The sequence below is a fragment of the Gymnoscopelus microlampas genome, assembly GCF_963454915.1.
Source record: "Gymnoscopelus microlampas genome assembly, chromosome: 13".
In the NCBI taxonomy this organism is placed as follows: Eukaryota; Metazoa; Chordata; class Actinopteri; order Myctophiformes; family Myctophidae; genus Gymnoscopelus; species Gymnoscopelus microlampas.
In genome coordinates this window covers 51,825,593-51,847,927 of record NC_139950.1, presented here as the reverse complement: position 1 = coordinate 51,847,927, position 22,335 = coordinate 51,825,593, and the positions used below count along the sequence as shown (strand labels likewise).

At 42.1% G+C, this 22,335-nt stretch overlaps 1 protein-coding gene across 3 annotated transcripts in view; it reads left to right on the top strand.

The window, feature by feature from the left end:
• Positions 1-1,577: 1,577 nt before the first annotated feature.
• The window catches only part of map3k4 (mitogen-activated protein kinase kinase kinase 4), a 51,829-nt gene continuing 31,071 nt past the window's right edge, over positions 1,578-22,335 (top strand). For 2 of the 3 annotated variants that reach the window (XM_084075700.1, XM_084075698.1), the window contains exons 1-2: positions 1,578-1,766; positions 22,002-22,198. In XM_084075700.1, coding sequence (XP_083931826.1) covers positions 1,729-1,766; positions 22,002-22,198 — 235 coding nt within the window. In that variant the 5' untranslated portion in view covers positions 1,578-1,728. Of the gene's footprint in view, positions 1,767-2,452; positions 2,576-22,001; positions 22,199-22,335 lie in introns of those variants that run through there. The other variant, XM_084075699.1, reaches the window with a different exon arrangement.

Genomic DNA, 22,335 nt, shown 5'->3' with positions numbered 1-22,335 from the left:
GATGAAGATGAGCTCTCTGGTGGAGGAGGATGAAGATGAGCTCTCTGGAGGAGGAGGATGAAGATGAGCTCTCTGGTGGAGGAGGATGAAGATGAGCTCTCTGGTGGAGGAGGAGGAGGCTGATGAAGATGTTACTCAAGACAGAGTATTTCTACATTGTGGTATTACGTGTATAAGGGTTATAAATTAAAAATAAAACAAAGTTTCTGTTAAAAGGTTAAAGCAGTGGTAATCTTAGGGTTTGTTCAGTGGCCGGGGTCTTCTTGTGTCTCTTGTATATTAAAACCTAAAATAAATGTTCAGGTCGGGATACCAATTTCATCCAATCACGAGAGAGAGAACCCCATAAAGATCAATTATAAGCTTACATTCTATAGTGTTAAGCTTCAAATAGTTCATCATATTGTCTTATTGTCTGCATATGAACCCTTTACATGTCTAGTGTTGTCTTATTGTCTGCATATGAACCCTTTACATGTCTAGTGTTGTCTTATTGTCTGCATATTATGAACCCTTTACATGTCTAGTGTTGCTCTGAGAGTTATAGAGTTAGCGCTGCTGAACTGGCCCTGGTGGTGTTGCCGTAGCAATGCAACTCAGAGACATTAGGGTTGCCATGTCCGCTTATTATAAGCGACTTAAGGATTGTTTTTCTGTAAAGTTGCTTAGTTGTAAATATTGGTTGGTTGCATTTTTTTGGGGCTTGTTTCTAAAGTGTAGTTGCTTATTTCATAAAGTTGTTTAAACCAGTGGTTCTCAAATATGTTTGTGTCAAGGACCCCCATCTGAAAATATTTTATGGCGAGGCCAGGGGGGCCCATGGGACCCCACAAGATTTGCGTTGTTAAAATGTTTTAAAAATATTCAACATTTTTCAAAATGTGTTCAAGATGTTTTTTCAGTACTTTTCAATTCAATTCAATTCAAAGGGCTTTATTGGCATGAGAAAACATACGTTTACATTGCCAAAGCAAAAAGCACAATACAACAATACAGCAATACAATCAAAACAAAAAGTGTACATTTGAAAGTCAGAATCTTCAATAGATCAATTTCTATGTACCAAGATCACTGGGTGCAGGTCTAGTGCAGGAATATACACAATGATTAGTCTTTAGGGTGGTTGTGTTCCGTTCGACTTTTACTTCTACTCCACTGCATCTCAGAGGCAAATATTGTACTTTTACTCCACTACTATTATTTGAAAACTTTAGTTACTACTTACTTTGCCGATTTAAAGTATTATATTATAAAACATACATTAACCACTTGTCTTTAGCCCTGTTTTATACATGGGCTATTTGAAAATAGCCGATCTACAAGGGATGCGACGCGTTGTGAGCTTGTAGATCTGCTATTTTCAAACATTTTACTTTTGGTACTTTAAGTATATTTTGATGCCAATACTTTTGTGTTTCTATATATATTGCAGTATTGATACTTTCACTTATTTGCAAGTACGTTTTTCCACCAGTGCTTATTTCTCTCGCAAAACCTGGCAACCCTCTCAGACACTCCCCTCGCAGAGCGTTGGCTCAGAGAAAGAAAGATGGCGGCCAGGCGGTCAGAGAGACGCTGTGACTGTAGATCATAAAGTGCTTCACAGAAAAAGCCAAAAAGAGCCGTTTTTCTGCACTGTTGCAAACATCTGATGGTGCACCGTGGACCTGAGGCCGGCCGGACATGCTTTCTTCCATGCACTGAGCCCCTGCCCCCCCCTGCCCGGCCATGGAGGACCCCCCTCCGGATCGGAACGAACCTAGCAGGTAAAAAAAAAAAGAAACAAAAAAACTACATTATCCGGGACCTCTCGCGCTGCCAGATAGTGAGCCTCGAGCGCCTACCCTGCAGGGTTGCCATGTCCGCTTATTGTAGTGACTTTGGGCTTTGTTTTCTGTAAAGTGTCTTGTAAATATTGTATTGATTGGTTGCGGTTTTTTGGGCTTGTTTCTAAAATGTAGTTGCTTATTTGGTTCTTATTTACTTATGTTTTAATCATTGTTTAAGCAATAATTAAGGATCCTCATATAATATGTATTTGTCCATAGCGCAGAACCCCATCTGGAAAAAATATTGTGTCAGAGAGCCTCTTACGAGATTTGTGTTTATTTATTTTTAAAATAGCAGAGCACTGTGAGCTTGTAGATTGGCTATTTTCAAACAGCCAATGCATATAAAATGCGTTTTAAAGTGCTCATGTGGGAACGGGCATAGGGCTTATATTTCTTTCGCACAGAACCTGGCAACACTGAGCCTCAGACTTCCTGCCAGATAGCGCTCTGTCTGCGCCGCTCTACGCGCAGGACTCCCTCTTTCTTTGGTGCTTGGCCCGTTGGGTGGGCGTGGTTATATCCCTAAACTCTAACCTGACAAAGCCACGCCCACACCTGGTCGAAACGCCTGTGAAAGAGGCGGTCCCTCTACGTGCAGCAGAACTCCTGTCTGTCTGCAGGTCAGTTTAAAGCGTTGGAAGTTGCAAACTTTTACAACTCAATTTAAACTCTTTAATTCGTGTTATTTTAACGTCTCCGCCCGTCGCTGGATGCCGGAGGCGCAATGCTCTTTGAATGGAAAGGTAAATAAAGATAATAACTGTGTTAAATATCATAATAACTAAAGTGTTTCAGTGCAACATGTAAAGAGAACAGCAGGGCTAGCTTAACTAAATGACTCTCTTCTCTTTATGTTTATTGTTCAGAGTCTCTGTGCATCATGTGTTATTATTATTAATATGTCTTATTGATGTGGTTGTGTTTTAAATGCTTGATGCTGCACCGTTGCTTTTTATTATTATTAATTATACGATGAGGCATAAAGTTGGCTAGCTGTTTTAGCTTAGCGCTGTTTGTGCTGTTTGCAGTGTTCTGTTCTCTGCTGTTAGGAAGCTAAATGTAGAGATGATGCTTCCCTTGTTGTTGTTGTGAAGCCTGTCTGTCTGTCTGTCTGTCTGTCTGTGGGCCTTCTAAACATATATGCATTGGCTATCGATCTACAAGCTCACACTCTGCTATTTAAAAAAGAAGTCAATATTTTGAATATATATACCCCGTTTTTTTTAGGATTTCGCTTTTATTTTATTTTTAAATAATGGATGGATTGTTTCTTCTAAATAAATGGTGATTCTACTCTGCTGTATGCTGCAGAACAAGCTGCTGCTACGTTGGGCATGGATGATGTGCTGACAGTGCTGTGTGTGTGTGTGTGTGTGTGTGTGTGTGTGTGTGTGTGTGTGTGTGTGTGTGTGTGTGTGTGTGTGTGTGTGTGTGTGTGTGTGTGTGTGTGTGTGCGCGCGTGCGCGTGCAAGAACTTGAAGTTGCACTGCTCATAAGCCTTGTCTACAGATGTAGAAGTGTGTGCAGGGAAATGCATTGCCAAACAGAGACATGCATTTGTGTTGTTGTTTGTCTGTGAGTTGAGATCATATCATTGAAGGTGATCTTCCATCAGTATCTGTACTCTGTACTGAGTATGTACTCATTAAGTACTCTGTACTGCACAGAAACATCTGAGTATGTACTCTGTACTGCACAGAGGCATCTGAGTATGTACTCATTAAGTACTCTGTACTGCACAGGGACATCTGAGTATGTACTCATTAAGTACTCTGTACTGCACAGGGACATCTGAGTATGTACTCATTAAGTACTCTGTACTGCACAGGGACATTGAGTATGTACTCATTAAGTACTCTGTACTGCACAGGGACATTGAGTATGTACTCATTAAGTACTCTGTACTGCACAGAGACATCTGAGTATGTACTCATTAAGTACTCTGTACTGCACAGAGACATCTGAGTATGTACTCATTAAGTACTCTGTACTGCACAGAGACATCTGAGTATGTACTCATTAAGTACTCTGTACTGCACAGATACATCTGAGTATGTACTCATTAAGTACTCTGTACTGCACAGATACATCTGAGTATGTACTCTGTACTGCACAGAGACATCTGAGTATGTACTCATTAAGTACTCTGTACTGCACAGAGTCATCTGAATATGTACTCATTAAGTACTCTGTACTGCACAGAGACATCTGAGTATGTACTCATTAAGTACTCTGTACTGCACAGAGTCATCTGAGTATGTACTCATTAAGTACTCTGTACTGCACAGAGACATCTGAGTATGTACTCATTAAGACCTGCCCTAGTCTACAAAATGTCTGCTAAATCCTTACCAGTTTTCTGAAAAACTGTACGTTGCTGTATCAGTGATTCTCAAACGTTTTCATGTCAAGGACCCCCAAAATGATATGTATTTGGCTGCAGACCCCCATCACAAAACATTTAGTTCCAGGGACCCCCAGAAGCAAAGATTTGAGTTAGAAAATATACATACACAAAGATTTGCAAAAAAATCTAGATCTTTCAAAAATAGCATATCTGCAACCTCATAGCGTGCTGCACTATGAGCTTGTAGATCTGCTATTTTTGAATAGCTAAAGTATAAAACAATGGCTAAAGTGGTTAAAATCTAAAATGAAAGAGACTCTTTCCTGGTCTAAATGGGGGGGGGGGGGGGGGCACATCAAAAACAATGCATGTGTGTTGGTATGCGTTCCCCTGTTTGCCCCTGACTGACTCATGGAGACGGACTCTCAGGAATCTGGTGTTATGTCTTTGGTTGTGACTCTTCCCGTCAGTTAGTTCCATGCTGCTGCTGCTGCTTTCCAAACGCTAGTAAATCATGTCTGACCAGCGCCGTGGGCCTCCATACAGCAGCTTTGTGATTTCATGTGATTTCACTGGAATATCTCTGGGATTGTGGTTGAATGTTCCAGTACGTGTGTAAATGTCAACCAGTTGTTATCCGATTGCGCGGCCTTACCTCTATCTGTCCTTATTTAGTGACATAAACAAACGCACATGATTGTGCATGTGAGTGTCATTGTTCAGTCCAACCTTGTGGCCTAGTTAAAGTGCAACATTACTCGCTCATGCCTTTGTTGACGCCACTTCAGAATCATGAATTAAGATCATGACCTGATCGCCCATCCGTTGATCAATATCTTAATCCAGAAAATAAATCCAATATGTAGATTTCAAACAGGTTGAAGTTGGGTTGTGCAGTGTTATTCTTCATTTATATATATATAACTAGAAATAGGATTTATGATGGCCCATTGTCCACAGAAAAATGTTCGATTGGACTGTGGAGGAAACTAAACATGACATCAACCTATTTTAACTTGTTGGTTCTGTATTGCATTTGTCCAAAACCCGATGAGTGAGCTGTGAATGATTATATGATCATTCATGCAAAACGTAGACTTATTTGTCATTCAGTTTCTACAACAAACTGAACAGCTTTCTGAGACACATGAGGTTAACCATAGGTCAAAGTGACATGTAGTGCTTTTTCTGCAGGGGAACTGAACGCTGGTGCCGTTTTAAGATCAGATTGGGGCGCGTTGCCTGATAAATGAGGGCCATTGCAGGCATTGCCGGGACAGAGGCCCTTTGTCAATAGTGTCTTACTCTTGAACTCAAGTCTTAAGACATTTTGGCCCAGTGGCGTTCTCCTCTCCCACAAGCATTCCAGGGATTTCAGGATGTGGTGTGTGTAGTGGAGAGCTGCCTCAAGCCTCGCCGGCGCCCATGGCTAGAACTCATTAATGCCCCCATTCGCCAGCAGCAGCAGCACAGGCCGAGGACTACGGATGGATCCTCACTGTGTCCTATCACTGCCCACCCGCCCGCTTTAGGGGAAAAAGAATCCAAGCCTCATACTCGAGCACTTTCACTTTAGCCTTCCCTCTGCCAGTGTTATTTATAAAGAACATAAACGTATGAGTAAATAGTGTTATTTATATATTTATAAAGAACATAAACGTATGAGTAAATAGTGTTATTTATATATTTATAAAGAACATAAACGTATGAGTAAATAGTGTTATTTATAAAGAACATAAACGTATGAGTAAATAGTGTTATTTATATATTTATAAAGAACATAAACGTATGAGTAAATAGTGTTATTTATATAGAACATAAACGTATGAGTAAATAGTGTTATTTATATATTTATAAAGAACATAAACGTATGAGTAAATAGTGTTATTTATATATTTATAAAGAACATAAACGTATGAGTAAATAGTGTTATTTATATATTTATAAAGAACATAAACGTATGAGTAAATAGTGTTATTTATATATTTATAAAGAACATAAACGTATGAGTAAATAGTGTTATTTATATATTTATAAAGAACATAAACGTATGAATAAATAGTGTTATTTATATATTTATAAAGAACATAAACGTATGAGTAAATAGTGTTACTTATAAAGAACATAAACGTATGAGTAAATAGTGTTACTTATAAAGAACATAAACGTATGAGTAAATAGTGTTATTTATATATTTATAAAGAACATAAACGTATGAGTAAATAGTGTTATTTATATATTTATAAAGAACATAAACGTATGAGTAAATAGTGTTATTTATATATTTATAAAGAACATAAACGTATGAGTAAATAGTGTTATTTATATATTTATAAAGAACATAAACGTATGAGTAAATAGTGTTATTTATATATTTATAAAGAACATAAACGTATGAGTAAATAGTGTTATTTATATATTTATAAAGAACATAAACGTATGAGTAAATAGGGCCAATGTCCACATAAGGTGCATTTTGACTGCAGATTAATAACCCACGTTGTTTAAATGCCTGTGTTGTTGTTTTCTGCTGATTCATTAGTGTGGATGTGATGTGCAGAGCTGCACATGAAACTGAAAAGCAGATTCTGGCATTGTTGTGAGCTTGTAGATCTGTTATGTTTCCTAAATGTTGGGGATGCTAGTAGGCTTCATGTGGTAATTCTCACAGGCTTGGTGGGTCAGAGAGACGTAACAATTTACTTGTAAATGTGGTCTATATGTAGGACTTAAGCCCCTCCCTTATCTCCCATCACAATCACTGACCTAACACCGCCTATCCACTCATATTCAACCCCCCCCCCCATTGAAGCCCCCCGTCACCTTTGTGTTTCACCTCGGCCCAGGTGGAGAGGGTTCACAGGGGACCCAGACCGTCCTGCTGGGGGGTTTCAGGAGGGTGGGGGCTTTATCATTGTCACATTCTCCTAACCAAAGCTTCCATGACCATGTAACTAATAATTGTCAAGGACAAAATTAAATGTATTTGGCCGTGAACTCCCCATCTAAAATATTTGGTTCCAGGGACCCCCCAGAAGCAAAGATTTGAGTTAAAAATGTTCACTTTAAAAGAATATATATATTCACAGATTTGCACACAGTTTTAAAAAAAATAGCAGAGCTACAAGCTCATAGTGCGGCACTCGTGCCGCACTACGAGCTTGTAGATCTGCTATTTTTGAATAGCCAAAGTGTAAAATAACGCTTTTCTTTTTTAGCTCAAATCTAAAAAATGACACAGATGCGTTCCCGGTCTTAATGGGTTAAATGAATGTGTTCACAGGTTGTTATTTTTTTTCATAACCCGATTATGTAATCCTGATTGCATGTAGTCAGTTACTACCCAACCCTGACTGACTGTGACTCTGTGCTGGAGGAGCAGACACTGACTGGAGTCGATGCACACACATTGTATTTAGGGTAGAAGTGATATAAGCTGAAGGGAAGGCCGTCATTATGTTCACGTTGCACTGCAGCAACATTGTCTGCATGCATGCACGTCTTCATTTAGTTCATGTGGGTTCATCTGGGTTCATGTGGGTTTGCACTTGCAGGGACCTTGTGCTTGTCAACAGATTATGTTCCCGAAAGAACATTTACTATTTAGACCTAAAAGCACATTTACTATTTAGACCTAAAAGCACATTTACTATTTAGACCTAAAAGCACATTTACTATTTAGACCTAAAAGCACATTTACTATTTAGACCTAAAAGCACATTTACTATTTAGACCGAGGTGGATTCCTGTTAATTTTATGCATTTACAAGATCTAATCCTTTTAAATGGGTTGAAAATGGATGTGGTCATTTACTGCATTTTCTGAATATAGTGTGTTTGCATGTAGAATGGAATAGGGTCTTCTCTTCATGTAGAATGGAATAGGGTCTTCTCTTCATATAGAATAGAATAGGGTCTTCTCTTCATGTAGAATGGAATAGGGTCTTCTCTACATGTAGAATGGAATAGGGTCTTCTCTTCATGTAGAATGGAATAGGGTCTTCTCTTCATGTAGAATGGAATAGGGTCTTCTCTTCAGAAATAAAAGCTAGTCTTGTTCGGTAGCATTTCTTTATGCCTCACACGTGCCCATGCAGGAGTGGCTGGGAGGTCCAACTCTTGGCGTTGTTGTCACTGTTCCTTGAATAGGGTGGGGTCAAGTTTGTCCTGTTCCCTGCGTTTGTTTTCCCCTTCACTCACTCAGCCTGTGGCAGAAAACCGGGCTGGCTGCCTTTAGCACTGCTTGTTCTCCAGAGGCCTTCTGGGTAGGTCTATGGTAGGTCTATGGTAGGCCTATGGTAGGTCTATGGTAGGTCTATGGTAGGTCTATGGTAGGTCTATGGTAGGCCTTATTGGTAGGTCTATGGTAGGTCTATGGTAGGCCTATGGTAGGTCTATGGTAGGTCTATGGTAGGTCTATGGTAGGCCTATGGTAGGTCTATGGTAGGTCTATGGTAGGTCTATGGTAGGCCTATGGTAGGTCTATGGTAGGTCTATGGTAGGTCTATGGTAGGTCTATGGTAGGTCTATGGTAGGCCTATGGTAGGCCTTATTGGTAGGTCTATGGTAGGTCTATGGTAGGTCTATGGTAGGCCTTATTGGTAGGTCTATGGTAGGTCTATGGTAGGTCTATGGTAGGTCTATGGTAGGTCTATGGTAGGCCTATGGTAGGCCTATGGTAGGTCTATGGTAGGTCTATGGTAGGTCTATGGTAGGCCTATGGTAGGTCTATGGTAGGTCTATGGTAGGTCTATGGTAGGCCTATGGTAGGTCTATGGTAGGTCTATGGTAGGTCTATGGTAGGTCTATGGTAGGTCTATGGTAGGTCTATGGTAGGCCTATGGTAGGCCTATGGTAGGTCTATGGTAGGCCTATGGTAGGCCTATGGTAGGTCTATGGTAGGTCTATGGTAGGCCTTATTGGTAGGTCTATGGTAGGTCTATGGTAGGTCTATGGTAGGTCTATGGTAGGTCTATGGTAGGTCTATGGTAGGTCTATGGTAGGCCTATGGTAGGTCTATGGTAGGTCTATGGTAGGTCAGAGAGACGCAGACTGCTCAGGTTTACACAGAAACCATGCAGGACATTATCTTTGCAGCGCCGTCTCATGCAACACACGTTTTGCATGTGGAGAATTGTGTGCATTCTGCAGCTGTAATAAGGATTGCATTTCTCAATGCGTCACCGGGCTAATTGCTCTGGGAAATTGGAGACATATGCATGCTTCTTGTAAAAGGCTGTAATCAAAATACAAGAGAATCCCCTCCTCACTGTCGTAGCAGAATGATTTGATTAGCAAGAAGCCTCTAAAAGTCAAGACCATTTTTACTGCTTTAATATACAAAAAAAAGAGGAAAAAACCCTTATGTTCGGGCATTGTGAGCAAGTGTGCTCACTGACCAGCTGTGTGCTATTCAGCGCTGGGCCTCACCAGCCACGTGTCGCCGTCCTACAAAAGAGAGCCCCCGCCTTGTACAATGGTAGGGATGATTGGGTGTCAAAGGTCAGGCCCCTCTGACTCTGGTAGTCCTGAGTTTCAGTGCCTCCATCGTTGTACAGAAGAGACTGGATTTCTGTGCTGTTTATTATGCACTCTGTGTGTCAGCCTGGGGGCTGTAGCATTCCATTGGCCTTTATTACAACCTCAATGAGCCATCAGATGAGCCATTGAGAGCAAGCCAGACACCATCTGCAGTGATAATTCACTAGTGGCGGCCGGGCAGGCACAGCTTTGAGATCACAGCAGCACAAGCCACGCTTTTTAACACGGGGGGGGGGGGGGGGGTCAAGCGCTGCCTTTCTCCGTGCTGCTGCTGCCGCCTGCAGTATATTTTAAGAAAAAAGGAGAGATCCCTGAAGAGAGAGATTTCTGTAGCCTTTGCAGCATGAACTCCTCACTCACAGCCCCGGCGTACTTGGAAGTGTATCATAGCAACCAAACAAAACAGCACGCAGTGATGGCGTCATCGGTTCCGCCGTCATTCCTGAGTTATTTAATCACCTCATTCTGACCAGGGCAGCACCTTGTTGTGTCCCCCCCCCGTATGCATGCACTATTTACATCCTTCTAACACAACACGCACACCCTGGCTGGCATTGCTTAGGCACAGACATGTGAGAATTCAATACCTCGGCCAAGGGTCGGGGTGTGTGTGTGTGTGTGTGTGTGTGTGTGTGTGCGTGTGCATGGTCTGACAGTGTTGTTTATAAATGGCTGGGTTGCATTATAGGGAAACAATTGCCATGCGTTTATCTGTTTGCTTTCTGCAGTGTTGGGCTGACTGTGCATTCTTGTTGTATGCAGAAAGCACAGTGACAGGAGGAGTCCGTCCTAACCGCACTGAGATAAATGCTCCTCTTGTTTCGCACAAGATTGCTTAAGCCTGGTTTGCACGTAGTTGCGCACTGAATGAAGATAGCAGATCTACAAGCTCACAACGCGCCGCAATGCGACGCGTTGTGAGCTTGTAGATCGGCTATTTTCAGCCAAATATAAATCAGGATTTACTGTGCCTGACTAACGACAGGATCATCACTGTAGTATCCTGTTTCACCCTGAGACCACATAACACGCCCCTACACAGTGTCTCATACACACAGTGTCTCACACACACATACACACACAGTGTCTCACACACACAGTGTCTCATACACACAGTGTCTCACACACACATACACACACAGTGTCTCACACACACAGTGTCTCATACACAGTGTCTCATACACACAGTGTCTCATACACACAGTGTCTCATACACACAGTGTCTCACACACACAGTGTCTCATACACACAGTGTCTCACACACACAGTGTCTCATACACACACAGTGTCTCATACACACACAGTGTCTCATACACACAGTGTCTCATACACACAGTGTCTCATACACACAGTGTCTCATACACACAGTGTCTCATACACACAGTGTCTCATACACACAGTGTCTCACACACACACAGTGTCTCATACACACAGTGTCTCACACACACACAGTGTCTCATACACACAGTGTCTCACACACACACAGTGTCTCATACACACAGTGTCTCACACACACAGTGTCTCATACACACAGTGTCTCACACACACACAGTGTCTCATACACACACAGTGTCTCATACACACACAGTGTCTCATACACACAGTGTCTCATACACACAGTGTCTCATACACACAGTGTCTCATACACACAGTGTCTCACACACACACAGTGTCTCATACACACAGTGTCTCATACACACACAGTGTCTCATACACACAGTGTCTCATACACACAGTGTCTCACACACACACAGTGTCTCATACACACAGTGTCTCACACACACAGTGTCTCATACACACACAGTGTCTCATACACACACAGTGTCTCATACACACAGTGTCTCATACACACAGTGTCTCATACACACAGTGTCTCATACACACACAGTGTCTCATACACACAGTGTCTCATACACACACAGTGTCTCATACACACAGTGTCTCATACACACACAGTGTCTCATACACACACAGTGTCTCATACACACAGTGTCTCATACACACAGTGTCTCATACACACATACACACACAGTGTCTCATACACACAGTGTCTCATACACACAGTGTCTCATACACACAGTGTCTCATACACACATACACACACAGTGTCTCATACACACAGTGTCTCATACACACATACACACACAGTGTCTCATACACACACTGTCTCACACACACAGTGTCTCATACACACAGTGTCTCACACACACATACACACACAGTGTCTCATACACACAGTGTCTCATACACACAGTGTCTCATACACACACAGTGTCTCATACACACAGTGTCTCATACACACAGTGTCTCATACACACAGTGTCTCATACACACAGTGTCTCATACACACACAGTGTCTCACACACACAGTGTCTCATACACACACAGTGTCTCATACACACAGTGTCTCATACACACACAGTGTCTCACACACACAGTGTCTCACACACACAGTGTCTCACACACACAGTGTCTCACACACACAGTGTCTCATACACACAGTGTCTCACACACACAGTGTCTCATACACACATACACACACAGTGTCTCATACACACACAGTGTCTCACACACACACACACACAGTGTCTCACACACACAGTGTCTCACACACACAGTGTCTCATACACACACAGTGTCTCACACACACACACACACACACAGTGTCTCACACACACAGTGTCTCATACACACAGTGTCTCACACACACAGTGTCTCATACACACATACACACACAGTGTCTCATACACACAGTGTCTCACACACACAGTGTCTCATACACACAGTGTCTCATAGATACACACAGTGTCTCATACACACACAGTGTCTCATACACACACAGTGTCTCATACACACAGTGTCTCACACACACAGTGTCTCACACACACAGTGTCTCACACACACAGTGTCTCATACACACAGTGTCTCATACACACAGTGTCTCATACACACACAGTGTCTCACACACACACACACACACAGTGTCTCACACACACAGTGTCTCACACACACAGTGTCTCATACACACATACACACACAGTGTCTCATACACACACAGTGTCTCACACACACACACACAGTGTCTCACACACACAGTGTCTCATACACACAGTGTCTCACACACACAGTGTCTCATACACACATACACACACAGTGTCTCACACACACAGTGTCTCATACACACAGTGTCTCATAGATACACACAGTGTCTCATACACACACAGTGTCTCATACACACAGTGTCTCATACACACAGTGTCTCATACACACAGTGTCTCACACACACAGTGTCTCATACACACAGTGTCTCATAGATACACACAGTGTCTCATACACACACAGTGTCTCATACACACAGTGTCTCATACACACAGTGTCTCACACACACAGTGTCTCATACACACAGTGTCTCATAGATACACACAGTGTCTCATACACACACAGTGTCTCATACACACAGTGTCTCACACACACAGTGTCTCACACACACAGTGTCTCACACACACAGTGTCTCACACACACAGTGTCTCATACACACAGTGTCTCATACACACAGTGTCTCACACACACAGTGTTTTATTTAAGAGTTGTGTTGTCTTTAGAGATAGATTGGTGTAGAACAACTGGTTGAATCTGGAATCCTGATGCATGTTAAAGCCAGCAGTGGGTTTGCAGCAGGTGTCTTTTCCCCTTTCTGCACTTCTACCACAGCTCCCAGGGGACTGTGTGTGTGTGTGTGTGTGTGTGTGTGTGTGTGTGTGTGTGTGTGTGTGTGTGTGTGTGTGTGTGTGTGTGTGTGTGTGTGTGTGTGTGTGTGTGTGTGTGTGTGTGTGTGTGTGTGTGTGTGTGTGTGTGTGTGTGCACTACTCTATGGAGCAGGGCAGATGGGCAGTAGGGGCCTGTAGGGGCCCGTGCTCCCTCTCCATGTGGCTCCCTTTCTTTCAGTGAAAAGCCTTTGGCTGAAGTGATTTCCAGATTAGCCCCTCCCTCTGTGAAAGTGATCCAGTGCTACTGGCCCTGTGCACAGACTGGCCCCGTGGCCCTGTGCACAGACTGGCCCCGTGGCCCTGTGCACAGACTGGCCCCGTGGCCCTGTGCACAGACTGGCCCCGTGGCCCTGTGCACAGACTGGCCCCGTGGCCCTGTGCACAGACTGGCCCCGTGGCCCTGTGCACAGACTGGCCCCGTGGCCCTGTGCACAGACTGGCCCCGTGGCCCTGGTCACAGATAGTGAGGGACGCGTGCAGGGGAATGCCTTTCAGCCTGATGATGGATGCCAGGGCACATGGTGCTGAACGCTCCATATAGAATGTTGGTTTTCAGACACCCTCCCTTTTCTTCCCCTTCTTTGTTTTATTCAGTGGGGTCAGCCCCCCCTCGGACCCTCCCCTCTAATCCTATTAAAAAGCCCTCAGAAAAGCTTTAAGGAACAAAGCTCTGACATTGTAATCTGAAAAGGCTCTGTGGTCACTGGCATTCTTTATTTAGTTATTCTTTTGTCTCCCCCCCGTCCCCCCCCTCCAGGAAGGAAGTGTGTGTGTAGATTAGTATGCTCTTTCTGCAGAACCTGGTTTAGTATGCTCTTTCTGCAGAACCTGGTTTAATATGCTCTTTCTGCAGAACCTGGTTTAATATGCTCTTTATACAGAACCTGGTTTAATATGCTCTTTCTGCAGAACCTGGTTTAATATGCTCTTTATACAGAACCTGGTTTAATATGCTCTTTATACAGAACCTGGTTTAATATGCTCTTTATACAGAACCTGGTTTAGTATGCTCTTTATACAGAACCTGGTTTAATATGCTCTTTATACAGAACCTGGTTTAATATGCTCTTTATACAGAACCTGGTTTAATATGCTCTTTATACAGAACCTGGTTTAATATGCTCTTTATACAGAACCTGGTTTAATATGCTCTTTATACAGAACCTGGTTTAATATGCTCTTTATACAGAACCAGGTTTAGTATGCTCTTTATACAGAACCTGGTTTAATATGCTCTTTATACAGAACCTGGTTTAATATGCTCTTTATACAGAACCTGGTTTAGTATGCTCTTTATACAGAACCTGGTTTAATATGCTCTTTATACAGAACCAGGTTTAGTATGCTCTTTATACAGAACCTGGTTTAATATGCTCTTTATACAGAACCTGGTTTAATATGCTCTTTATACAGAACCTGGTTTAATATGCTCTTTATACAGAACCAGGTTTAGTATGCTCTTTATACAGAACCTGGTTTAATATGCTCTTTATACAGAACCTGGTTTAATATGCTCTTTATACAGAACCTGGTTTAATATGCTCTTTATACAGAACCTGGTTTAATATGCTCTTTATACAGAACCTGGTTTAATATGCTCTTTATACAGAACCTGGTTTAGTATGCTCTTTATACAGAACCTGGTTTAATATGCTCTTTATACAGAACCAGGTTTAGTATGCTCTTTATACAGAACCTGGTTTAATATGCTCTTTCTGCAGAACCTGGTTTAATATGCTCTTTATACAGAACCTGGTTTAATATGCTCTTTATACAGAACCTGGTTTAATATGCTCTTTATACAGAACCTGGTTTAATATGCTCTTTATACAGAACCAGGTTTAGTATGCTCTTTATACAGAACCTGGTTTAGTATGCTCTTTATACAGAACCAGGTTTAGTATGCTCTTTATACAGAACCTGGTTTAATATGCTCTTTATACAGAACCAGGTTTAGTATGCTCTTTATACAGAACCTGGTTTAATATGCTCTTTATACAGAACCTGGTTTAATATGCTCTTTATACAGAACCTGGTTTAGTATGCTCTTTATACAGAACCTGGTTTAATATGCTCTTTATACAGAACCAGGTTTAATATGCTCTTTATACAGAACCTGGTTTAGTATGCTCTTCATACAGAACCTGGTTTAATATGCTCTTTATACAGAACCAGGTTTAGTATGCTCTTTATACAGAACCTGGTTTAATATGCTCTTTCTGCAGAACCAGGGCTGGTAGCGTTTGCACTTCTCTGGCCTTCAGACAACATGTTGTCTTTATGACCTGATGGTCCATATCATCATCTTGTGTTCCACAAGCTTTACTAACATACCAAACATCATGATATTGTAATAAATGATGTTCTGAATTATCACTGCATTTCTCACATATCATTATATATCAGTGCAACGGTCCAAGTGTTAAACATTTATACAGAGTGTCGACCAGGTCCTGCACAGGCCTGTCACCATGATTACGTCATCGTCTAATCCTAATTATTTGAGATAATCACAATTAGTTTTGCATAATCGTTTCCATGTTGAAAAATGTTCACACAATTTCAAATCTACAAGCTTACAACTTCGTGATGCGTTGTAAGCTTGTAGATCTGCTATTTCTGCTATTTTTACATGTATAAAATTATTGAATATGTCAACAATTATTTGTATATTTAAGTTATTTGTCATATCTGACCTGTGCAGTTTTTGATCAGGAAGCCTAAAAGACAATGTTCAATGCCAAACACACAATTAAATTGCAATTATTTGAGTGACAATTAATGGTCAACTTAAATGTGTAATGGTGACAGCCCTAGTCCTGCAGCAAAGAGCAAAAAAAAGAAGAGCAAAGCATTTAGATCTACAAACTCCCACTGTTGTGAGCTTGCATTGTTATTATCGGCTATTTTTGGTGTGAGACATGATACGCGACCAAGTATATATCAGGCTTTTAGTGCAAGCCAGTCTTGGCCTCATATGTCTGAGCTGTCATGTTTACCTAGAGACCAAGTGAGGGTTACTGTCTGGCTAACTTATTATCCAGAGTCCTCACTGCTGTGGTCAGAGTGTGTATCATTGCTTTGTGGTCCGTCAGCATTTTCTACTTAAGTAAAAGTATCAATACTGCAATGTAGAAATACTCTGTTACGAGTAAATGTCCGGAAAAGTATTGTTATCAAAATGTACCAAAAGTAGAAAGTACTCATTGTGCACAATGTCCCGTTTCACAAGTTTACAAACGTATACAAATCATTTGAAAATAGCAGAGGCCGAAATGTATATAGGGCTGAAGTGGTTAGTGTATGTTTTGTAATAATAATCAAAATCTACAAAGTAACTAGTAACTAAACAGTAATATAACATTATTATATATATTACTGTAAGAGCTACAGTAATATAACTATATATATATATATATATATATATATATATATATATATATATATATATTATATATATATATATATATATATATATCTACTGTAGGAGCTACAGTAATATAACAGACCTTTGGTCTGGTCTGGGATTCCTCTTCAACCTGCTGGTGGCACCATTAGTACACACACACACACACACACACACACACACACACACACACACACACACACACACACACACACACACCAGCTGCACTCTGTTATGGGTCAAACAGGCTCCCACTGTCTGACCTGGTATACACTGGGGATGTGTATCATTACAACCTATACAATAAAATGCTGTGTTAAACCACTTATAAAAACCCTATATATGCTTTGTCACAAAATAAATAGCATGTACATGCTTTTATTTTTTAAATGTTTGTAATTTATTCCATTAACACATCCACCGCCAGAGGTATCTCATAATGTACTCACCAGTGCCAAGGTTTTATTGTTGTTTTTTGTTTTTTTCACGTCGCCATAGACCCCGTTAAAATCCTTAAGAATGCGCGATGCACTGTTTGTAAACATCGTGCACATGTCCCTGTGTCAACCAGTGCAGACCACGTGTCAAACGGGGCATCCATGTTGTTAGTAGAGTCAAAAATGGAGGTTCCGTGACCATCCTTTGGCAAGTAAGGTTTGACGATTGATTTGACCTCTATGGACCCTTTAGAAAAGATTTAGCCCCCAGGTCCCTCCCAAAAATCCTGGCATTTTTTGCTAGACAGCCAAATTCAAAATGGCGCCCGGCGCCATCTCTAAAAATTAACTTTTGATCTGAATGACCTAGAATCATGTATGAAGGCACTTTTCCATACAAGTCAACCATGAGGATTCCAAATCTGACACAATTTTAATTGTAAGACCTTGTTTTGACTCCGAAATTCAAGATGGCCGACATCCAGTAGAGTAAAAACTTATACCCAGGGGGCAAAGGGGGGTATGCTGCATTTGCCCTGCCATAAAAGGTTGGCCACCAGAAATAATATCTATGACCCAGTAGGATCACAACCTATATGGACAACCCGGTCACCTTGCTGCTGGAAATCCAATATGGCCGCCTCAATATTATCAGAAAGTAGCTTTGGCAATAACTTTTGAACCAGATGGGCTAGAAATAAAAACTTGGTGTCTATTTCATGGTTTCAGAGCATGAGAAACTCAATGGAATACTTATCTTTATGATTGGGTGTGTCTGGACCTTTCATTTGCATATTTCCAAGATGGACGCCACGCGAAAATGAGTTTTACTATGACTTTTACAGTGACAGCTGACTGTTATGGCAACAAGTCTGCTTTTTAAGCAATATGAACACATTTGGTCAGTTTGAGCTTTAATTTATATGTTGTCAATATGGCAGACCCACACCATGAGTCTGGTCAGAGTCGTGTAATCCGGGACACAGAGATGGTAGTCAAGGTCATGGCAGCAGTGGAGACTAACCCATGATCAACATATCTACAGGACAGTGTGCTGATTCCACAGTCAAGGACGACTTGATGAGTGTGAAAGAACTGGGAGGCACTGAAGGCACTGTGTGAGTCACTGTCCAGTGAACAGAAGAAGACAAGCATAATGAAGCTTAACACTTTCTACACTCAAAACACATCATCTAAAATATCTAAGGGGAAAACCTCAGCACCTGGCAAGAGCAATGAAATTACTGCCCTCCTGCGCATGACCCAAATCATAGCCAGTGGTGGAGAACTCAACCTTGTCTTTATAGGCAACCACGAGTGCAGTGACTTCCCCCCTTCCCTCTTCCAGGAAGATGGCAGGATGAGAACAGGTACCAAGGCAAGCCTTGTTAAGGTCCTGAAAGAGGAGACCAAAGTTGCATGCATCCCTGACCTGCCTACAGAAGACATAAAAACAGCAGTAGTTATTGATGCCATGTATGCCATGCGCCATTGGTCGTTCCTGAAAGGTGAATCATTTGGAACAATCGCTGAACGATACCAACGTCTGCTGTTGAATGATGTGCCTGCTGGCACAGAGATCATTCACTTCTGTTTTGACCGGTACAGTGGACCTAGTCTTAAGACAGCTGAGCAAGAACACAGATATGCTTGACCAAAACCTGCCAAAGAATATGAAGTCAGTATGCATTACACAGCTCCAGATCCTCAGGAGTTTTTTGCTGTGTCAGCTAACAAGGCAAACCTATTGAGTTTCCTCTGTGACGAATGGTGTGAAAATGAGAAACTTAAGGCGGCCCTTGGTCCAACACATCTTTACCTGGGTGGGGGGGTTAAAGAAGAGACAAGGAGTGTGGTGATCAATGAGGGGTCTATTGAAGATGTCCCTGCACTAGAATCCACACAACAGGAGGCTGATACAAGAATAATACTCCACACCCTGTACAGCGTCCAGAATGACAAAGTTGACAGAGTTCTCATCCATGCCAATGACACAGACAACATCATCATGTGCCTTTACTATGCAGCAACCCATCTCAGATGCCTTCCAGAGCTGTGGGTGAGAACAGAGCAAAATTCATACCTTCCTCTCCATCAAATGGTATCAGCACTGGGGCTCGCACAGTGTCGTGCCCTGCCCTTTATCCATAGTTTAAGTGGCAGAGATACTGTACCACCAGCTATCCCTTCTTCACTGGGAAGAAGGCATGGTTCAAGGCCATCATGCGTCTGGATCTCTGCACTTGAGGAGTTTGGTGAAAACTCTTATGATTCCCTCTCAGATGACGTCCATAAATCCGGCACGAGACCTCACAATTGCTGTATATACATCCAAAGAGGACCACCAGGAGGATTTTGACCTGAGTAAGCTTAGAGTGTACAAGTTCCTCAATAATAGATCAACCCTCTTAAAGCTGCTGCCCCCGACAGAGAATGCCTTTGACCTGCACCTGAGAAGAGCTGTCTCTCAGTGCTAGCAATGCAGTCCCCCTTGCATCTATCGAGCCAGCCTGGCCTGTGTCAATGAACAAGGCAATATCATGCAGCTGTATCAAAGGCTGCCAAAAAAAACTGTTCCCGTGCAAAGAAGGCAATTCCATGCTACTTAGGATGCCGTTGCCAGGGACTGGAGACACGATGCAGCAGGATCAGTGCAACACATGACAACAGTGACAGTGAATAGCATTGTACCATAGTATCATTGGCTTTAGAAGCAGGCAAGACAGCACCATAGAGGTCAAAATGAACCTTTTGTAGGCAACCTCAATTCCGCCTTTACTCTATTTGTCACTAAGTAGTCTATCTTTTGTTATGTTACTTGAATGCATACCACTATGTTAATTTGTATAGCCCTAAAGTTGAAGTTTATGGCAAGTCTTGGAGTGTGCATGTGTCGGTTTATATTGTATTTAGTTTATTAAAATGATACATAAGATACGTTGTGGGCTTTTTCTCCGATTTTCTCTGCAATCATCCCCACAACTATATATCTATAAATCAATAAATCTGAGGGGAAATGTAATACCATACATTATTTATGACTGCAGCCATATTGACAACATATAAATTAAAGCTCAAACTGACCAAATGTGTTCATATTGCTTAAAAAGCAGACTTGTTGCCATAACAGTCAGCTGTCACTGTAAAAGTCATAGTAAAACTCATTTTCGCGTGGCGTCCATCTTGGAAATATGCAAATGAAAGGTCCAGACACACCCAATCATAAAGATAAGTATTCCATTGAGTTTCTCATGCTCTGAAACCATGAAATAGACACCAAGTTTTTATTTCTAGCCCATCTGGTTCAAAAGTTATTGCCAAAGCTACTTTCTGATAATATTGAGGCGGCCATATTGGATTTCCAGCAGCAAGGTGACCGGGTTGTCCATATAGGTTGTGATCCTACTGGGTCATAGATATTATTTCTGGTGGCCAACCTTTTATGGCAGGGCAAATGCAGCATACCCCCCTTTGCCCCCTGGGTATAAGTTTTTACTCTACTGGATGTCGGCCATCTTGAATTTCGGAGTCAAAACAAGGTCTTACAATTAAAATTGTGTCAGATTTGGAATCCTCATGGTTGACTTGTATGGAAAAGTGCCTTCATACATGATTCTAGGTCATTCAGATCAAAAGTTAATTTTTAGAGATGGCGCCGGGCGCCATTTTGAATTTGGCTGTCTAGCAAAAAATGCCAGGATTTTTGGGAGGGACCTGGGGGCTAAATCTTTTCTAAAGGGTCCATAGAGGTCAAATCAATCGTCAAACCTTACTTGCCAAAGGATGGTCACGGAACCTCCATTTTTGACTCTACTATGTAGTTAGAACGGTTTGTTAAACAGTGATGACCGAGGAGAAAAAGGACTTTTAGTGTGCGCTTTAGAATGGAGGCCGACGGGAAACGCAAAACCGGATCGCAAATAGTTCCGTTCCGGTGGTGTTACACTGAAAATGGTCCGTGGCGAAAATTGAAAAAAAAAATGAAAAAGCACCCGGACCGTAGCACTACGGTCTCGGCGCTTAACAGTTGGATTTAATGGACCGTAGGACTACGTTCTTGGCGTTTAATGTGTTAAGACCTTCATTGAATAAAAAATGCCCATATTCTACAAACAGGTTTTTTTGTTGTTACATCAGTGGTTCTCAAACCACTGATGTAACAGGACCCCCAAAATTATATGTATTTCTACACGGACCCCCATCTAAAAATATTTTGTTCCAGGGACCCCCCTCAGAGGCAAAGATTTGAGTTACAAATGTTCGGTCCGGGGACCCCCAGGGGTACTTGAGGGGGTTCCAGGGGGTCCCCAGCTAAATGATGGATAGGAACCAAATGGACCCTTATGGGTCTGTAACTCTGAGAGTGTACAAATGGAACCAAATGGACCCTAACGGGTCCATTTGGTTCCATTTGTACACTCTCAGAGTTAAGATAACATTGATTTTACAACATGAATTGGGGTCCCAGAGATAGAAATGCCATTAAATGGGGGTCCGTAGCCCTAATGCATGTCAAACTGGGGGTCCTTAAAATGTATCTTTTGAAATGGGGGTCCGCGGGCTAATAAGTGTCCATTTGGGGGGTCCTTGACATGAAAAAGTTTGAGAACCACTGCCTTACATAAGTACTTTGTCCTCCTGTATGTAATGGAAGCTGTTCTGTTCCCACAGGCAAGCCAAGCCTTTGAAAGATGTGTCCCAGGCAAATTCTGACGTGGAGGAATCTTGGGACTTGCCCAGCGAAGAAGAGGAAGCTCTCTACAGCGCGTCGCCTCCCTGCACCCCCCGTCAGATGAAGCGCATGTCCGGCAAACACCAACACCAACGGAACAGCCAGGCCAGGACCCCCGGCCGCTCCCCTAACAAGGGTAAGTGCATGGTGGGCCTAGATCACTAAGGTTTCAGTGGATGGTGGGCCAAGTTCACTAAGGTTTCAGTGGATGGTGGGCCTAGATCACTAAGGTTTCAGTGGATGGTGGGCCTAGATCACTAAGGTTTCAGTGGA